Here is a 19369-nt window from a genome sequence, read left to right on the forward strand (position 1 = left end):
TTTCTGGAGGCCATGTACGCCGAGGGGCTGGCGGCTCAGCAGACGCTGGTGAACCCCGAGACACTGGCACTGAGTCAGTCCGAGGTTCCCGTGGTGCTGCCTATGCCGCACCACTCCCACCTTGGTGAGGATGGTCTGCCGGTAGTGCAGACGGGGACCCAAGCGGCTGGCGGGGAGAGGGGAGGCGTTGCGGCTGGGCAACAGAAGGAGCGGATGCCTGCTCAGAGGCGTGGCCCTCAAAAGGGGAAAGTGGTGCAGCCGGCGGAGCCGCCAGTGAGGGTGACGAGGACCGCTGCCGGGAACCAAAGGGCGCTGGAGAGAAAACGCCGGCAGGTTGATTCTCCTAACGAGGAAGAGGAAGAGGAGGTTGAGGTAATCGGGGCCCGCCGACAGAAGAAGGCTCGCCAAGCTCCTTCGAAAACTGTTGCGGTGGAGGGAGAGACGCCCGCCGGCAGTGATCTGGACTCGTTTGCCGAGTACGCTGCGTTCATGACAGATGGTGAGCGGGAGTTCCTCTTCCATCTATGCGAACGGCTAGGGTTTGGCGGCCTAGCGGGTATCTCGCGCCCCACGGCAATTGACCAATCGCCCTTCAGCTCAGCGTTTGGTCAAATATCGGCGGGACTGCACGACATGTTCGTGGCGGCGTCGAAGCGGCCCCTGATTGAGGGGGAGCTGAGGGATGAAATCCAAGGTCTCCAGAGGGAGTTGGCGGAGACGAAGGAGAAGCTGGCGGAGGCGGAGCGGGGGTTTGCCAAGGCGGAATGTGACTATGCCGACGTCCGCGGTAAGCTCAACGTAGCCATTGAGCGGGACTTGGAGAGGAATGAATATGTCTTCAAGTTGGAGCAAGACATAGTCCTGCTGCAGGAGCGGATAGCCGCCAAGGACAAAAAACTCATTATTGTGCAGCGGGAGTCCGCTGACCGAATGGCTGAAGTGAAGCGGCTGGGGGGTGAGGTTACCCAGCTGAGGGCTGAAGGGAGTACCGCTGCGGCCGCGGCCGCCGCCGTCGAGGCGTTCAAGCAGTCGGCGGAGTTTAAGAAGGCAATGACCGAGTCGGCGAAGGCTGGGGCCCGAGCAAATATAGACATGCTGAAGCGGAAGGGCGCCATTGACTTCGCCAAAGCGTCACAGCCTGACGCGCCGCCGGCTGAGAGTATCCCGCCGGAGACAGACGTGCCTGCCCCAGCCGGAGGTGCCTGCTCGGGCAGCGGAGAAAGTGGCGCTCATCCGGCGGAAGGGTCCCAGCAGACTCCCCACCCCACCCCGTCGGAGGTGTCACGTGCCGGATTCCTGGAGGCACACACCCGGGCGGATGGTACCATGGAGACCCCCAGTCCGACGGCGCGAGGGTCCGACCAAGCGAGTCGATCGATCGTACCGCCGCTTGCCGAAGCAGAAAATGTCGAAGGCAACCCCTGAAGCCGGCCGAGGCCGCTGGAGACCCTCCCTAGTTATTTTTTGTTTTGTGGCCGCTGAGTCACGACAGCTTGTAAAGAATATTGAAAGTGAAATAAATTTCTGAATTGGTTTGCCATGATGTGTTTGCAAGTGCTAGTGTTTTGAGTAATATATATTTCTTCTGTCGATCAATGAAACATTAAAGGAATTAAGATTGGTCCAAGTGCACCACGTAGCGGACGAAGTCCGCCGACGATTGCTGGCGTTGCCAGTTGCCCTCAGTGCTAGACTTGGTAACAATGGTTTAAATAATTCCTCGTTTCATTGATAACTGACGGATCAGTGTACAAAAGTGGGGTAGTACCCGTTGGGTAGCTTCCCTTAGCTAAATATTTGAACAAAAAATTTAGCTAAGTCAAGATGCTCTTGGGTAGCGGTTTGACTATTTGTAGTAATACCGAAGGTGTTCAGTATTCCAAGGGTGGGTCGATGTGACGCCGTCCTTGTCCATTAAGTAGAAGGTGCCTGGGCTAACGACTTCCACAATTTTGTACGGGCCTTCCCATGTTGGGCGGAGTTTTGTTGGTGGCGGGATGACTTCCTTCATGACCGAGTCCCCCAATTGGAGGTTCCGGGCCTTGACCCTGGCGTTGTAGAAACGCGATACCCGTTGTTTGTTTTGTAAATTGTGTAAATGGGCCTTGTGTCTTTTTTCCTCTAGGAGGTCCCTGTCCAAGTTGACGCCGTTGCTGTTGGTCTCTGGGCAGTAGCCGTTGACCCTAGCGGTGGGCTGAGTTACCTCAATAGGAAGGACAGCTTCTGTGCCGAACATCATACAAAAAGGGGTTTCGCCGGTGGCAATAGTTGGAGTTGTCCGGATGGCCCATAGGACCTCTGGAAGTTTTTCTGCCCACAAACCCTTGGCGTCGTCGAGCTTCTTTTTTAGCAGCTTCTTGATTATCTTGTTTGCTGCTTCGACCTGGCCGTTGGTTTGGGGATGGGCGATAGATGCAAAACTTAACTTGGTGCCCAGGTTGGCGGCAAATGAGATGAGTTCCTTATTGTTGAACTGTGTGTCGTTGTCTGTAATGATTGTATGTGGGACGCCATAGCGGCAGTAGATATTCTTCCAAAGGAAGCGGATTACCTTTGCGGTAGTTATTGCCGTCAGTGGCTCCGCTTCTACCCACTTACTGTTGTAGTCGATAGCGACAATGATGTACTTGAACTGGCCCTTGGCGGTTTGGAACTTTCCCATCAAATCAAGGCCCCACGTGGAATGAATCCATGGGCCGATGATGATTGACAGTGGTTCCGCCGGCGCGTGTGGGAGATCTGCAAACTGTTGGCATTTGTGGCAAGACCTCGAAATCCGCCGAGCGTCATCACCAAGCGTGGGCCAGAAGTAACCTTGTCGCATTGTGCGGTTAGCCAAGGATCTGGCGCCCGAGTGGTTTCCGCATTCCCCGCCATGGATTTCTGCTAGGACGACCTTTCCCTCCTCTGGGGTTAGACAGCGGAGGTTGGGGTGGGTGAATCCCTGGCGGAGCGTCGGCGGTGATCTGGAGGTGGTCCGACGCTGAGGCCGTAGCCTGCCTGCCAGTGTGTCTGCATGTCATTCCTTTAGTTGGAATTAGTACCTTTGGCGGTACAATGAGCGTGGCCCATTATAGCTAATTATGCTTGCAAATGTACATGCATGTACAGATAGTGTTCCCACCAAAACTTTCCCTAGTCGTTCCACCCGTGGTCAGCCCCCGAAACACTATGAACCTACTCTAAGTGCAAAAGCTAAATACCATGTTGCAAATTATGTGTCGACCCATAGGCTGTCTAAATCGTATGTAGCCTTTGTGAATCAATTATCTTCTGTATCTCTTCCTAGTAAGGTGCAAGATGCAATGAGGGAAGAAGTAGATGCAAGCAATGACAGTGAAAATGGATGCTCTTGAGAAGAATTGTACGTGGGAATTAGTATCATTACCACCCGGGAAGAAGACAGTTGGTTGTCTGTGGGTGTATACTGTGAGACACAATTCGGATGGATCAGTGGATAGGTACAAGGCAAGATTAGTGGTTAAAGGCTATACTCAGAAGTATGGAGTGGATTATGATGAGACATTTGCACCAGTGGCCAAAATTAAAACAATTCGGGTACTTCTTTCGTTAGCTGCTAATCTTGATTGGCATTTGCAACAATTTGATGTTAAGAATGCATTCCTGCATGGTGATCTGCATGAAGAGGTTATATGGATTTGCCTCCTAGATATGGTACTTCTACTGGAGAGCAGGTGGTGTGCAAATTGAAAAAATCTCTTTATGGTTTGAAGCAGTCTCCTAGAGCTTGGTTTGGCAGGTTCACCAAGTTAATTCATGAAGAAAATTGGGTACCGACAAAGCAATTCAGATCACACATTGTTCCTTAAACATCGGTGTGGTAAAGTGACTGCCTTGATTATTTATGTTGATGACATGGTTGTGACAAGTGATGACTTTGAAGAGATTCAAAGGTTACAAGGTTAGTTATCGTCTGAATTTGAGATGAAAGAGTTGGGTAATTTGAAATATTTCTTGGGAATTGAAGTTACTTGTAGGAAGGATTGTATTGTGTTGAGTCAGAGGAAGTATGTTCTTGACTTGCTAGCAGAAACAGGTATGCTTGACTGTAAACCTGGTGATACTCCTATTGAGCAGAACCATCGGTTAGTAGAGTATTTGGATCAAGTACCTACGAATAAAGCAAGATACCAGAGGTAGGTTGATTTATTTATCCCACACTAGACCAGATTTAGTTTATGCAGTTAGTGTGGTGAGTCAGTTTGTGCATAATCCCAGTGAGGCTCATATGGATGCTTTATTTCGTATTTTGCTGTATTTAAAGTCTGCTCCAGGAAAGGGATTACTCTTTTCAAAATACAGTCATTTGGATGTTTCCGGATACATAGACGCAGACTAGGCAGGTAATATTACAGATCGTAGGTCTACTTCAGCCTATTTCACATTTGTAGGTGGTAACTTGGTTACTTGGAAGAGCAAGAAACAGAAAGGTGGTGGCTCATTCTAGTGCAGAAGCAGAGTATAGAGGAATGGCCCGAGGACTTTGTGAGATGTTGTGGTTGAGAAATTTGTTGAGGGATTTGGGGTTCAGGCAGAAAAAGGCTATGCCGCTTTATTGTGATAATAAGGCTGCAATTGAAATTGATCACAATCCTGTTCAGCATGATCGCACGAAGCATGTGGAGGTAGATCAACACTTCATTAAAGAGAAGCTGGATGGACAGATCATTATGTTTCCCTTCGTTCCTACTAAAGAACAGTTGGCAGATATTCTTACGAAGGCTCTCTCCAGTAAAGTCTTCTGTGACTCACTTGACAAGTTAGGCATCCGTGATCTGTATGGGCCAATTTGAGGGGGAGTGTTGGCGTGAGTCGTGCTGTGTAATTATGATTGTGAATATTGTGTATTATCAAGAATATTCTGTTGTAATTAGTTTTCTAATAGGTCTTGATGTATCTTGTATATACACTCCGTTCTTGGAGAAGTTGAATATATCCCTTTATTCCTTTGTTCAAGCTGACTTGATATACATGTTAAGTCTGTAACAATAAAATATAAAATAAAAAAACTCTGATCAACAAGATTTTGAAGAGATTTAAAAACATTTTCATTTGTTGAATAAAGTACACATGCTACAAAGAGTCATTTTCAGTAATTCTTGTCGATTTCATTCAAGATATTTTAATATGAACTAAAGCAACGCTCAATGAATTAGTATCTGTAAAGACATGCGCAAACCATCTATAGATTTTCGGGTAATCGGGTTATTGAGTTTCATAGCTCTTGAGCAAGATCCCTTAAATCCCCAATCCTATATAAAATTCAAATGTTAACTTCAACGTTAACGTTTAAACAACTCCATAGTTTAATAATTATATAGAAAAATAATATCCTACATCTAAATTATTAGTCAATTGGCGTTTGGCAAGGAGAAAATGTTAATCAAGGGTGTGTCACAACCACATTGTTTGCTCGCGGTGAATTTCCACTAGCAACTACTAAGGATTTTATTGAGATATTGTGGGTAGCGCATTTAAAGCTGATGTTCTTGTCAGCCAATCACATGGATATTGTTTCGAACGTAAGGAGAATTCAGATGAGGGATGAAAAATCATTTTCACAAGCTAGGACCATGCACCATCTTGTAATATATCCACAGTGCCTTTAACCATATCATATGTTGAAATGTCGCTATCTTAACCTTTGTCCAGCAATCTATCTCCATTTGCATGAAACATGAACTAGCACGAGGCAGGCAACGAATTATTTGCAGCTCTTCATTTCGGCATTCGAACCATATATATAATCTTCTTGGAGTAAACGTCCCTCAACAAAAGAGGTAATTTCATCCTTTCAAAAAAAAGATAAATTAAAGAGAGAAAAAAATAGTCGGAGGGGCTTAACCTATCAGCATAACATAGATGTTAGGGTTTCAATATTGTATCGTTTGGATAGTTAAATATCGAATTAAAAAAAAATTAAAAAATCACATCTATAGTTAAGGGGACCATGGAAGAGATGTGATCGATTTACTTGATAGTACCGTTTACGTAAAATACTAAAATCACTACAAGAGATTAATTAGTTGAAATAGAAATTAAATCGACGCTACAAGATGTGGGTGGATGATTCATTGCTTTTTTGAATTCATCCAAAATTATGCGCTTATTTATTAACTGCATATATCATATGCTTTCGGGTGTTGATCGTCAATCCTTTTCGATCGATCATCAGCTTTAACCGTCCTCTCGATCATCCACTCACTATCTGGACCATATTGAGCTCATGCGCATGATGCAAATGTAGCAGCAGCAACCTTACAAAAAGGCTGAGCGCGGGAGCCGCTGGGATCTGCGAATCATCTCAACTCTCACTCTCAGCCTCGAGTTGTCGTTCGTACAGCCGATCAGTACTGGTCCAATATGAAAGTGCTCTTGTCTATATCTCATTTCAAATCATATATACTTCATCTCCTCCAACCGCATATGCAGGCCGGCCATGTATTCATCTGGACCACCATTCCGAAATGGGAATGAGGATAACGATAAACCAAAGGATGGTAGGGTTTTCATCCGCTTGCTTTTGCTCGAGGACTTTGTAAGCCATCGTCGTATTGTCAAGATTCTGATTTTGCAACCGATATTATTCGGTTGTTGACCTAAAACGCATAAACTTCAGTTAATTTCAAGCCCTAGTTTATTTGTGTGGTGTATAAATCATGCATGTTACCTACGCACCTGATCTGGTTACATATATTCTCCGGGAATAAGATCATGTTAGTACATGTGAAAGACATATATATGTATGTATATTAGTTTTTGTGGTGTTGATTTATTGTAAAAAAAAATTACTTTTTTAACTTATTCATACATGCGATTATCACTAATAAAATTTAATTACCATATGAGTTTTCAAAATTATAACAAGTTTTCTCGAATTCATATTATAAATTAAATGAAATAAAATGCGTATTAAACATATTAACATATCACGTATTAATTTATAATAGAGATTATACTTGCCATTTTCATTCATCATAACAAATTATAGAAAGCTGGATGCCATTTTCACGCATCCGGAAAAGTCGCCGGAATTGGCCGGAAGTCGGCCGGAAAAGTCGCCGGCGGTGGTTGACCGGAGGGTTGACCGACGTTGACTCAGGTTGACCGGTCTGCTGACGTGGCTGGCTGACTGGATGCCTGCGTGGTGCTGACGTGGCAGAATGTTATGGCTTGGCGGCTCGGCGGCTTGGGTTTGCACGTGGGCTTCGCTGGGCTGCAGGCGGGCTTGGGCTGCAGACGGGCCTGGGCTGCAAGAGTTCTTCTCCTTTTTTTTTTCTTCTTTCTGCCGGTTCAGATTTTGTGGGCACAAATGGCCGGTTCAGTCGAATTTAGGCCGGTTCCGGTGATGAATTTTTGTCTCCGGTGATCTGGTGTCCGGATACAGTTTCTGGTGAAGTTTCGTAGCAGTTGGCTGGGAGGAAAGTATCGAACCGGGCAGGGAGGATAAAGATATGTCCGATGGCCGGTTCAGATATTTTCCGGCCGGTTCTTGGGGCGGGGCCGCCTGTTCTGGACTCCTGGAGTTGAGATCTTCAAGGTGGGCGGCGGTGGTTTCTGGGATTTGAAGGCTACGAATTTAGGATTTCAGGGTTAGGGCTCGTGCTGATAATGTGTTTTAGAGGAACTGAATTTGGGAGAAATTTTCTGTGTATTCTCATTGATAATAGGGGCCTCTTTATATAGAGGATTACAATGCATAGAATCTCAATCATACAAGGAAAGTAATTCTACATTGATTAGGATTCTAGATCCTTCTAATTAAATCCTATTATCACTAGGTCAAGTAACCTAGAGTTTGGGCTAAACACAAATTAGGTTTTCCTTCAACAAGTTCGTCTTTTTCGATCGGTTGGTGCTTACAAGCCAAATAACATAGTAATGAGTCATCTAAATATCCCTTATAGTATGGTCTATGGAAAAGCTTGATCGAGCATCTGCTTTTGGCTGATACGACTAGATTAGGGTACGGTTCCGGCAAGACGGGACCCTTTTTTTGTTTTGGTGGATGACTTATTCGTTAGGCAGCCTTTAGTTAATAGAAAATATGTAGCTGTTATGTCAAAGTTTTCAAGCTAATTAAATGGGACACATGAAAGCTTAAACAAAACAAATTAGTATTAAACATTTTAAACCTGAATAATAAGTCCAAGTCTGTCTTGCCAACCAAGGCACGGGTAGGCGGGGCAGGTTAAGTGGAATCGCATCCGTACATTGAATTAGAATTATCCCATGTACATCGTGTCTTATGTTCATATATATTAGGAAGAAACTTGGAAAGCTCTGATGTGGACAATGTCATTTTCAAAGGGCATCTTAAGTTTAGAAGACTAGATGACAAAAATAAAATGTCAATACAAAATTTAGGAGCAATTTATTGTAGGCTCAATTTCTATAAAATAATTAATAATGTCCAATTCATATAGACTCTTTTATACAACTAATTACTTTAATTATCCGCTAATCAGTTGTAAGTGCACACCAACGCCTTCTTAATTGAGTACTTGCATGTTATCTGAGTGTTAGAGGAAAATGAAATGATCTACAACATCTTTTTCTTTCTACGCTAATCTGAATCACTTTATTAGGTTCGTAGATGATGCAGCTTATGATAATATATACATAAGAAATTAAGTTTACTATTTTAGAATGATATTACCATGAAAACAACATTTTGCGTTTAATTAATCGTGTATTTCAATTCATTAGGATTTCATAAATCCCAAAAGAAACTTTAATTAGCAAAGCAATGGATTTTCACTAATATATACTTTCTAGACGATACCAAAATTTCATCGTCATGCATTATTTTTTTATTTTATATTTTCTATATATAATATTTTCAACTAAGTGAATACAATTCTTTAATAAATTAATCCCAGTCCTTGACACGTACTTAATTCCTGCATGCTTTCAATTTGGAAAGAAAATACATATATAGTATTTGTTTTCCACATCTAACCCATATGTTCTTAATTTCTCAAAAAAAAAAAAAAACCCATATCTATACTATTATTAAGAGAAGAGTTGTACGGGATGTTTTTCCACTACCTTTAACTTCTCTCTACACACATAGTGAGTGAGCCCGCTAGTATTCTTAAAGAGATTATCAATGACCTATGTCCTATTATACGTGTTCGCTAAGTATTTTCCCTTTAAAAAGAAAAGAAAAAAAAGTAAATATTCAATTGAAGTAACTGTCAACTGCTGTAATTTATTATTTAGGGGAGTAAAATAACACGTTGACCCAGCTCAAATTGGTTAAAAATGAGAGAGTAAAAACATTTGACTTGGGAAACAATTCTCAGACACGGTAAAAACGCGGACCAGTAAGATTAGACTGCTTAAAGAAAGATCCGGTAAATTTGGGAGGAGTCGGTGGCAGCAAGGAATTTACCCCTACCGACCCAACTCTTTAACTCCAGGCGACCGGAAGGAAACAAAAACTGGGATTAAAAAAAAAAAAACCCAAAAATTAAAAATCCCCCCAAACCGTATAAAATAGGCTCCTCTCCTTCCCCAGAAGAAATCAAACCTCAACAACTCCAGAAGAGAGAAAGAGAGAAATAGAGAGAGAGAGAGAGAGAGAGCCCTAGCCGCCCCCAGAAGCCCTAACCCTAATTTTGAGTCACAATCCGAAACTCTGTTTCAAGAATCTGTTTGTTTGTTGGTTTTTCGATCACGTTACAATAGCTCCTTTTAGAGATCCGCTAATATTTTCGAAATTTCGAGATCGAACAAGTTTGTGAATGGTGGAAATCTTAAGCATCAGTAATTTCATGCGCTCGATTGCACAATCGAGGGCGAGCGCTGCTATTCTCCCTGTTTCTGCCGCCTCTGCTTTCTCCTTCGGCTCCTGCAAGGAAGGCTGGTACTACCGCTGCCTCGGCGTCGACCCCTGAATCATTCATTCACCTCCTCCAATTCCTTCATCTTTTTCCTCCATATTTCGATTTCGATTGATTCATTTTCGAGTATTTTTTTTTTTGGTTTGATCAAATAACGAGGGAATTGCGATTTTTGTAAATTCGGATTGGTTGGTATTTTGATTTGATTCGGACGAAGATGTTGCTGTACAAGCAGAAGAAGAGTCCCAAGGGCAACAGGTTCCTGATCAGCATCACTGTGCTGGGCAGTGCCGGCCCGATCCGATTCGTTGTCAACGAGGAGGCGCTTGTCGCTGCGGTCATCGACACCGCTTTGAAATCCTATGCTCGTGAAGGTCGCCTTCCCATTCTCGGCTCCGATCTCAATGAGTTCATGCTCTACTGCCCCACTGCTGGACCTGATGGTAACGTCTCCAACAACTCTCTTTCTCATTTTTTGAATCTGAAATTGAAGAATATCATCTTAGTTTTGACATAAATTTTGTGAAACATACGGTTATTAGGTGAAATAAATTTTGTGAAACTTGAGTCATACATTATTGGGTGAAATGGTTCTGATTGTGGTTGTGAATTTTGAATGGTTGCAGCTCTGAGTCCATGGGACACAATTGGATCGCAAGGAGCTCGGAACTTTATGCTATGCAAGAAGCCTCAGCCGGTGAAAATGGCCGACAGTGAAATACCGGCAGCTGCAATTTCTCGCAAGGGGAGTGGGAGCTGGAAGGCATGGATCAACAAGTCCCTCAACCTCAAAATCTCTTCCCATTGAGTTAATGGGTTAGGTGATTGTTCTTCTATTGTTTTTTTTTTTTTTTTCCAGCAATTTGTGTCCCTTCAATAGTTAATAGAGTCAGTCAGTCACATGTGCTTTCGACTGTGCTCTATTTTGAAGTTTTGTTTTCGAATAAATTTGCCATAGGTGTGTTTGATCTTTTTCTCTATGAAATAATATCTTTCAATTTCTTTGCCTGAAATGGCATGTTTCGAGTGATGATTGGAACTTGAATTGATACCCTAAACTATTCCTTTTGTTTATTCAAGGATTAAACCAAAGCGTGTGACAATTTTTAGCACTTGGCGGTGTTGATTTGTTTACTCTCCAACTTGAAAATTTGAAATGTATTTGGTTCGTTCCCTACAGAATCCAAAACTGGAACAGTTTGCAGAGTTTGGCAAGTTCCGCAACCTGTTCTACAGTACTAATCTGATGATGCGGGCATTTACATTAGTCACTGTTTTTTGCAATATGCCCTGCACTAATCTAACGGCTCACGAATTCACAGTTTCAACGCTCTGGGGGGTATTCAAATTCGAGAGCTATGAGCTTTTATATTACTCCACATGGGGCGTGTCTCACATTAGGTTTATCTCTGGTAGGAGAACCATGCCATTCCCACGTTTATTAGAGATGGGCTCTTCTGGTCAACCTTTCTGGCTGGCACTTGGCATTTCGGCAGCCTGGCACACGTTAGTGCTTTGCCGAAACAATTCAACTGGATCCAGTGTAATACTTAATTTCAGGGACATGATGTGCCAACATATATCTGTATGCGTCACGAAGAGGCAACATAATACTATTTCTGAAAGCTGGAGCATATATACGACGACGACAAACATGGCCGCCGTACAAGTTGCTTTTCCCTTTTTATGTCTAAAAGCCATGAATCTCTCCCCTTTTAGGTCCATCAGCTCTTTCTCCGCCTTCACTGCTCTGCAATTTTGTACCGAACTTTTTTTAAATTTATTGTTTAGTAATCATGCTCACCACGCATTTATTCTCTGCCGCAAAATCCTCTTATTTTGTGCAAGACCATTTTAGTCTCCCTTTCATAAATAAGATGTTCACGACTTGACTTACAGTAGATTAGTTGTTGTAAAGTTATTTATTTGATAAAAATAAAAATAAAAACATTCTCTCGTTCTTCATAATTCTTCAAAAACTGTTTTTTAGAAGCTGGGTCATGCTGATCGGGAGAATAAACCACCTAGCCCCAAGAATTGCATGCAGGGAATTAAGGTGGTCTAGAGAAGCACTTTGTTCAGTCACTCATTACCATGATGAGGTTGCATTATTGGCGCATGTGAGAATAGTTGCATATGTACATCACCATGTGAAGCACGTTTCGCCCGTCGATGACTTTTGCAGTTTAAGACATTTCAAGGGAAGATTCCCGTTTTGAGCCCATCTTTTGCTGGGCATTTTCTCTTCTTTTTGGATAGAGGGAATTTGTTCTTGTTCGAATATGTTCACCTATTCAGTAGATCTTTTATTTAATTATGCTGAACTTTCGTTGAATTTATATCAAAATAATGAAGAATAATAAGGAAAATAATATCATTCAAATTATTTTTTACCGTCGGATTTAAATCAAATGAAAATTGACTGCAATTGCATATATATATATATATATATATATATATATATATATATATATATATCTATATATATATTTATATATAACTTGTTGAGTAGGTAGTACGAAGAAAGGTCCTTTGCCTAAGAGAAACATTGCGTCCTTCCTCCCTATCCGGCGGCGAGCCTTTTGCCGTCGTCAGACGGGTCTTTGTCGGCCCGTGTGGGTCTAGAGTGAGCGACGGGTTCCTCGATCGGCATCTAGTTCGAATCGGGGAGATTGCAGAGACGGTTTGTGAGGTGAGGAAGGGGGAGATCGAGGCAGCGGACGGAGTGTGGTTTGTCCCTTGCTGGCTTGGTCGGCGGATTGGCTTGGTGGCGCGAGGTTGGAGACTGCTGGATGGTACCGTGCTCGTGGTGGCGTGGTCTAGATCTGCTCAAATCAGTATGATCTGGATGGGGTCTATTCGATCTGATCTGGGGACGGAGTTGTGGTGCAGGGGCGGCGCGTTTCCAGGGCTTGGCAGGGATGGCGACATGATGTTGGGTGGTGCTGTGGTAATGGCAGCGCCGCTCCGATCTGCTCGGATCAGTTAGATCCGGATTGGCTCTGTTCGATCTGTCCTGGTGATAAGCATGTTGGACAGGGACGGTGCATTTCCGTTGCACAATAACGAAGACGGAATTGTGATGGTGGCGCTTGTTGGCGCAAAAAGGGAAGATGGAGGGCAGGAGAAATGGTCGGTGATCAGAGTAGGGGAGACGGAGATGCAGTTGGGCTGGGTATTTGTTGTTGGGCCGTTGTTACTAGTGGTTTAGAGCTTGGTTTTTTTGTTTTGTTTTGTTGGTAATAATAAGTCCCTACCAAGGTTTGGTAAGGACGCACTGCAGGTTGTGACAGAGACAATCTTTCTTTTAGCCATCTAGGGGATCGTTCTTGTTCTGAAGTTGGGTCAGCAGCGATGACAAACATGTCTGCCTGTGGCATAGACAATCATCCTTGGCATTCTAGTGGGTCGTCGTTCCTGTCTGGTTTCGGGTCAGAGGCGATGACAATTTGGAGCAGTGGTGGATTGACAATGTTGACATCATGGTGGTGATGGTGTTGGGTTTACTTTAGTCCCAGGTCTGATGGTCCAGCTATTCAATTTGGTCAGGTTCGAAGTCATAACGAGTGTAGGCTTGGTCGATCGAAGGCAGGCCGGGTGGACTCTGGTTGGCGAGTTAGTGTTGACAAAGTTGAGTGTCAAAGAGTCACTGCTTCTGCGCTTGTTGTCCTTGTCATTTAGTTGTGGTGCAAGTTTTCTTTTAGTCGAAGCCTCTTTGGCTCTTTTAGTCAGTCTTTTAAGAGTTCCAGTTTGAAGTCTAGTGGTCATTTCTGTGCAAGAGATGTTGCCCAAAATCATTATAACCAGTTCATCATTAATGAAGTTTCTTCTTGATAAAAAAAAATTAAAAAAATTAAAAAAACTTGTTGGAGTAGGTGAACAAAACTAGTTCTACGAATTATTTGTCTTTCAACTTCTATTTCATTATACTATATAGCTATAAAGGATTTCATTGTTCGCAACTTCCCTTAAAATTTGACATGGAAACCTCAAACCTCCCTCCGAGAATCCTTAAACATCAATTACTATAGAGCACTCTACAAGCTCATTAACCCTGTTTACTATACTATCAAACAGTTATTTTAGTAATGTGCATATGACGTATAAAAGTCAGAGTTCAGTATGCACAATATCTTCTATGCTGAGATCTGCATCTTTAACTTCTGTAGGCTGATTGATAATTGTCAAGTCTTTGTCATGAGAATTCAGACAGTCTGCTGATGGATGCACAACTCCAGTCCCGAAGCCTTCGGCAGAGTTGCAATATGTCTCCACAGTGCCGTCCTTCTTCTCCAGGTTGACATTACTGAGGACTAGGTTGCTGCATGGAACTGTGTCACTGCAGGCAAACTTCATGGCATTCTTACTCGTTGTGGTTCCCGAGATGTTTCGATACATGATTTGGCTTATTTCCACAGCTGATGTCTACAATGTCAAGAAAAAGAAACACAACTTGCAAGTTAACATGTATTGTGACTGATAACTTTGATAACCCATTTTCTGAAACACTTCCATAAATCAAAACTGCAGAGATAAAGATGATGAAAGTCTTAGAGCATTACCTGATTTTGACAAGCTTTGGGGGAGTCACAGTAAAACTGATCTATGATTATGGGATTTGCTACATCTTCCATCCTTACGTTTTGGAAACGGACCCCACGAACATAACCAGAACCTCCCTATACAAAAACACCCCCAAGTGAAAAAAAAAAAAAAAGAAAGAAGGGAAAGTGTTCATTATAACAGCACTGTCTATGTCATCATAAGAAAAAAATCATATTAATAGTAGATTCAAAACCTGCCAAGTCTTAATGCGGAGGCCATTGGTAGTCTCCTTGAGGTATGCTGTATCCAAGACAATTTTTGTCACTATGCCGCTGGAGTTGTCCTTCCCTAGACTTCCGATGCTGGTAACCCAAATTTATAACAACAAATACAATGAAAACAAAATTAGAGTTCCAATTATCATCACTTCTGGATTGTCATAGGACTCTTTTATAGAGTTAATGTACAATCAAGGTAGAGAGTACCTGACTCCATGTCCTGGTCCGCAAAAGATTCTCTTCATCTTAATATTTGATGTAGCATTGACAATTGAGATGCAGTCATCTCCTGCATATCATATTCAGAATCAACATGAAACAAAATGGATCAGTGCTTTCAATTTTGTTATGGATGCCATGTGGTTGTGTACCTTTCAATTGCAGCATATGTGGGCTTTATTCAAAGTTAATAGCTTAATGTTCAAATGTTTTCTTTCGGTTCTTTGCATGTTAGCAGATCTTGCAAGATGCTTTTTATATTCTGAATAGCCATTTATTTCATTCCAGTTCCTCCTTTTAAGCTATGAAAAGAGATAAGAAATAATGATTCACCTGTTCCAATTTTGCAGTCTTGGAGAACCACATTAGTAGATGCAGTGATATGGATTCCATCAGTGTTAGGACTGTCTCCTGGAGCCGAGACTTGGACTGCATAAACTCGTACGGAGTCACTCTGAGAGATAGTAAAATGCATTTGTTGGCTGTTCTGGATGGTGAGCCCTTTTATCTTTATAGCTGAGCTCCTATCAATAGTAAATGCCTGCAATAAACACATAAACTTAAATTATAAATTGTGATCCTGAATTCCTGATCCCATGTCATTTGAATGAATTCTTTTCTGAAAGTATGGTTATAAGTTTGTGACCAAGTGCAAGGTACTTACTGTAGGAGCACTCCTGCAAGGCTGTAGAAATTGGGAAGAGACAGATATTAAATTAGTACTTCACCATCTTTTGAAATTTGAAGTGCTTGGAACAGAACAGAAACAATGAATTTTCAAAAATTTACATTTGTCTTATTCTTTTTGCAGGATGAAGCCCACCATTTACTGCCTGATCCATCAATAACTCCATGCCCTTGGAAAAGTACTCCATTCAATTTATAGAAGTCAAGCCATGTTCGTGGAAATTTTGGATCCCAGTTGTTAGGATCATCCGGTGCTACGATTGTTCCCTCAATCTGTTGTACCACAGTAAGACAGTATGATATTATCATCGATGGTAATATGCATCATAACTGCTATGAATTGTTCAAAACAGATCCACAGAAGGTGAATGTTAATTGAGACATGGAAATTGTATTACAAATTACCTGGATGACTAAGCCATCTGCACATGGCCCTTCAAATCTTGTTGCATTTACTAGATAGCGGCGTCCTTGGGGTACCAGGAAAACAGCTTTTGTTGTATTGCATGCAATATCCCAAGCTTTTACAAAAGCCTAATATCAAGGGCATTTCAGAAGAATATTTGTCAAAAATCGCTGTGACGGAAACTAGTTCAAGTAAAGGATTTATTTTGCAGTCTAAAATTGGCAAGTCAAAACATGTGTGAAGCTCTTATGGTTCATTTTCTTTTTCCATCAAACTACTGCTGAATGCTGATCACAACATATTGGATAAGATTCTATCAGTTTAATGGAATCAAAAACCACTTCGCCATGTGGAGCCTCTGAATACTAGCAAGAATTTAGTAATACAATATACCTCAACCGAATGAAGTGCTTGCAAATGACATGAAATGTAAAAACTAACGGTTTATATAATATGCTCACCTGAGTATCATCAGAAACTCCATCTCCAGTAGTACCAAAGCTATCCACATTAACAAGAACCTTGCTACCACGTTCACTTGTCCATGACGGAATCTCAAAGATGTCCACCTCATTGTCTTCTTCTATGTCAAAGCTTTCAAGCTCATCAAGAATGCCAATGTCATCATAAACAATGTTTCCTGCAACTCCATAAACTGCTATCAGCATACCAAGAAAAGAAATCACGAAGAATTTACCCATGTTTGTTGTATCTTTGCTGTATTACAAGATCGATTGATTTGTATAATGAACAATGGGTTATAATTTATATCTGTAGATTAGTACAAGAAATGAAGGGCTTTGTGGAATATATGGCTTGACTTGAAAGTACATGAAGATGTTGCATTTTCTACAATCCCACACTTTAAGCAAGGGAAAATATTTGGTCTTTGCTTTACTCTTAAATCAGAACCCAAGATCCACCACCCAGTGTTCTGCAATCCGTATCTAGTCCTGGCATCTATTTTAAGAAAAGGAAAGGGAAAAATACATCTACAAAATAATAGTCCTTCATGAAAATAGTAAATTGGAAATAACAACAAAATCCAGAACAGTTTCTTTCAAGGAAAAAAAAAGGTCAACGGATTAGTTAGATCACCAGGACAACAAAGGTACAGATCTTTGATTCACTACATGCACACCTAACGCTTTACCCATAAAAGAAGCAAAACAACAACAGCAATAATAATAATAACAATTATATTCAGAAGATGTTAGACCTGAGGCACTGGGGCCAACGAACAATGTGTGAGCTGGTTCCATCAGTTCAAGATGCTAACGGTGACTGCGGCTGTTTACCTCAACCAGGCTGTGACCTATGTCCCTTGTTACTTGCTGTGCTATTGCAAATTCTCGGATTTGCATTGCAGTGTCAAACTCACCGATTTCAGAATAGAAGTTTGAAGCTTGCAACAAAATTGCAGGGTCCTTTCCCTCAAGCTCCAATAAACTTTTTACTGTTCGCCTTCCCACTATTTCATTCTTGTGCACCCTACAACTTCGCAACAATGAGCTCCACATTACATAGTCACCTTTTCCGGGTGCGTGTTGCAGCAACTCTTCAGCTTCATGTAGCAAACCTGCCCGGCCTAAAAGATCAACCATGCATGAATAATGCTTTCGGTCTGGGGAGACCCCATATAGCATTTCCATTGAATCAAACAACAATTTTGCTTCTTCAACCAGACCTGAATGGTTGCAACCACTTAACACGCACAACACTGTCACTTTATCAGGTTTCAAACCCTTTGCCACCATTTCCTGTAGCAAATGAAGACATTCACCTCCCATTCCATTTCGGGCATATCCATGGATAATCGATGTAAAACAGATGACATTTGGTGAAGGGAGTTCATCAAAAACCTGGCAGGAAAGCTTGACATGACCACATCTTGCATATGCTTCGATTAGTGAACACGAAACAGCAATATCAGATTCAAAACCTGACTTTACTGCACAACAATGAAGCAATTTGCAGCTGCCTAAACTTGCAAAAGCAGATACTGATAAAGCTTTTAGTGTCGTAGAAAGAGTAACTTCATCAAGACCAATTCCCTCATCAACCATCAAACCAAACATCTCCACCACATCCTCAATAACACCACAGTGCAGCAAAGATGTCATTAATGAGTTGCAACACTCCACATTTCTATCACGACCATTTTCATATATGAACACTGAACTCTCAATGTCACTGCATTTCCCATACATATCTATCAGAGCAGATTGAATATGAAAACTTGCATCATGATCAAAACCCGATTTCACAACATAAGAGTGTATCTGCTTCCCAAGTTGAATATTCTGAATCCTACTAGCCAAATTCAAAAACCCAACAAATGAACGGATGGATGGCCTCTTCCCCCAAAACTGCATCCTAGCAAATAACTCAAGACCATCAAGCAGCAAACCATTTTCGGTATAGACCCAAATAATCGAATTCCACGAAATCACATCCTCCACTGGAATAGCTTCAAATGCTTCTCTTGCATCAATCAAACTCCCACAAGCAGAGTACAAATCCACCAGAGCATTGGCAACAAACACATTTGATTCCAACCATCCCTCCTTCACAACACCACAATGCAGCTGCTTTCCTTCATCCAAAAGCTTCCCATTGCTACACGCACGTATCCAATAACAATAACTAAGCCCATTTGGATCCACACCATCCAACTTCATCCTATAATACATCCCAAACAGCTCATCCACTCGACCCAGTTCACAAAACCCACGTAACAACAAATTCCATACAGCCAAGTTTCTCTCCTGCAACTCATCAAACAACTTCACAGCTACATTGTCTTGCCCCATACGCAAGTAAAGGTCTACCAGGGAGCTCCCCACATACATATTCAAGCTAAACCCAAGAGACACCGCCCTGCACTGAACTTGAACCCCTTCTCTATAAAGCCCTGCATCAGTACAAGTCCCCAACACAGAAGAAAACGTCGACGCACTTTCTCTAATTCCTTGTGAAACCATATCAGTATAGAGCCGAAAAGCCTGTTCTCGACGCCCAAATCGGCCATGCCCTGAAATAAGCAAGTTATATGTCACAACATCATACCGAGGCATTTCATCGAACACGTTGAGTGCATTGTTCAAATCCCCAGATTTTATAAAGTGGCCTATTCTCCGGTTGTTGGAGTATACTTGGTCACTGGTATTGGGTTCAAAATACGAGTCGAAACCCAGAGATGAGGTTGATGAAGCTACAATGGGTATGCTAACAGAGGAAGAAAATGATCGAAGAACTCGAAATGACCATCGAGCTCTCCGCGGTAAAATCAACATTTGAAAATCTAAACGGATGTGGGGGGTGTTTGAAATTTTGACTATATATATATAAACCCTCGTGGACTT

At 42.0% G+C, this 19369-nt stretch overlaps 3 protein-coding genes and 1 long non-coding RNA gene across 6 annotated transcripts; 2 read left to right on the forward strand and 2 right to left on the reverse strand.

Moving 5' to 3' along the window:
- The first annotated feature begins 9471 nt into the window (after positions 1-9471).
- On the forward strand, positions 9472-11178 carry LOC112200012 (uncharacterized protein At4g22758). 2 transcript variants are annotated; one of them, XM_040519049.1, is made up of 3 exons: positions 9472-10312; positions 10496-10690; positions 11050-11178. In XM_040519049.1, exons 1-2 carry the CDS (start codon positions 10087-10089, stop codon positions 10675-10677), a joined length of 408 nt encoding a protein of 135 aa, XP_040374983.1. In that variant the 5' UTR covers positions 9472-10086; the 3' UTR covers positions 10678-10690; positions 11050-11178. The 2 variants fall into 2 exon arrangements, with proteins under 2 accessions (XP_040374983.1, XP_024196777.1); XM_024341009.2 differs by lacking the exon at positions 11050-11178 and having other exon boundaries at positions 9473-10312; positions 10496-10899.
- A 2625-nt stretch (positions 11179-13803) lies between these two features.
- LOC112201111 (probable polygalacturonase At1g80170) lies at positions 13804-17359 on the reverse strand. 2 transcript variants are annotated; one of them, XM_024342126.2, is made up of 10 exons: positions 17224-17359; positions 16466-16644; positions 16004-16132; positions 15701-15871; positions 15576-15596; positions 15245-15452; positions 14900-14981; positions 14668-14776; positions 14432-14548; positions 13804-14294 (listed from the first exon to the last, which is right to left on the reverse strand). In XM_024342126.2, exons 1-10 carry the CDS (start codon positions 17264-17266, stop codon positions 13980-13982), a joined length of 1374 nt encoding a protein of 457 aa, XP_024197894.1. In that variant the 5' UTR covers positions 17267-17359; the 3' UTR covers positions 13804-13979. The 2 variants fall into 2 exon arrangements, with proteins under 2 accessions (XP_024197894.1, XP_024197893.1); XM_024342125.2 differs by lacking the exon at positions 17224-17359 and having other exon boundaries at positions 16466-16946.
- Positions 14258-16686, forward strand: LOC121052989. The gene is made up of 2 exons (XR_005810467.1): positions 14258-15405; positions 15723-16686. It is a non-coding gene; the product is annotated as an uncharacterized LOC121052989 (long non-coding RNA).
- Positions 17251-19330, reverse strand: LOC112201109 (pentatricopeptide repeat-containing protein At2g33680). Its single transcript, XM_040519243.1, has one exon. It carries the CDS (start codon positions 19298-19300, stop codon positions 17279-17281), a length of 2022 nt encoding a protein of 673 aa, XP_040375177.1. The 5' UTR covers positions 19301-19330; the 3' UTR covers positions 17251-17278.
- Between the last annotated feature and the right edge of the window lie 39 nt (positions 19331-19369).

This window comes from Rosa chinensis, chromosome 4 (assembly GCF_002994745.2).
Source record: "Rosa chinensis cultivar Old Blush chromosome 4, RchiOBHm-V2, whole genome shotgun sequence".
Lineage (NCBI taxonomy): Eukaryota > Viridiplantae > Streptophyta > Magnoliopsida > Rosales > Rosaceae > Rosa > Rosa chinensis.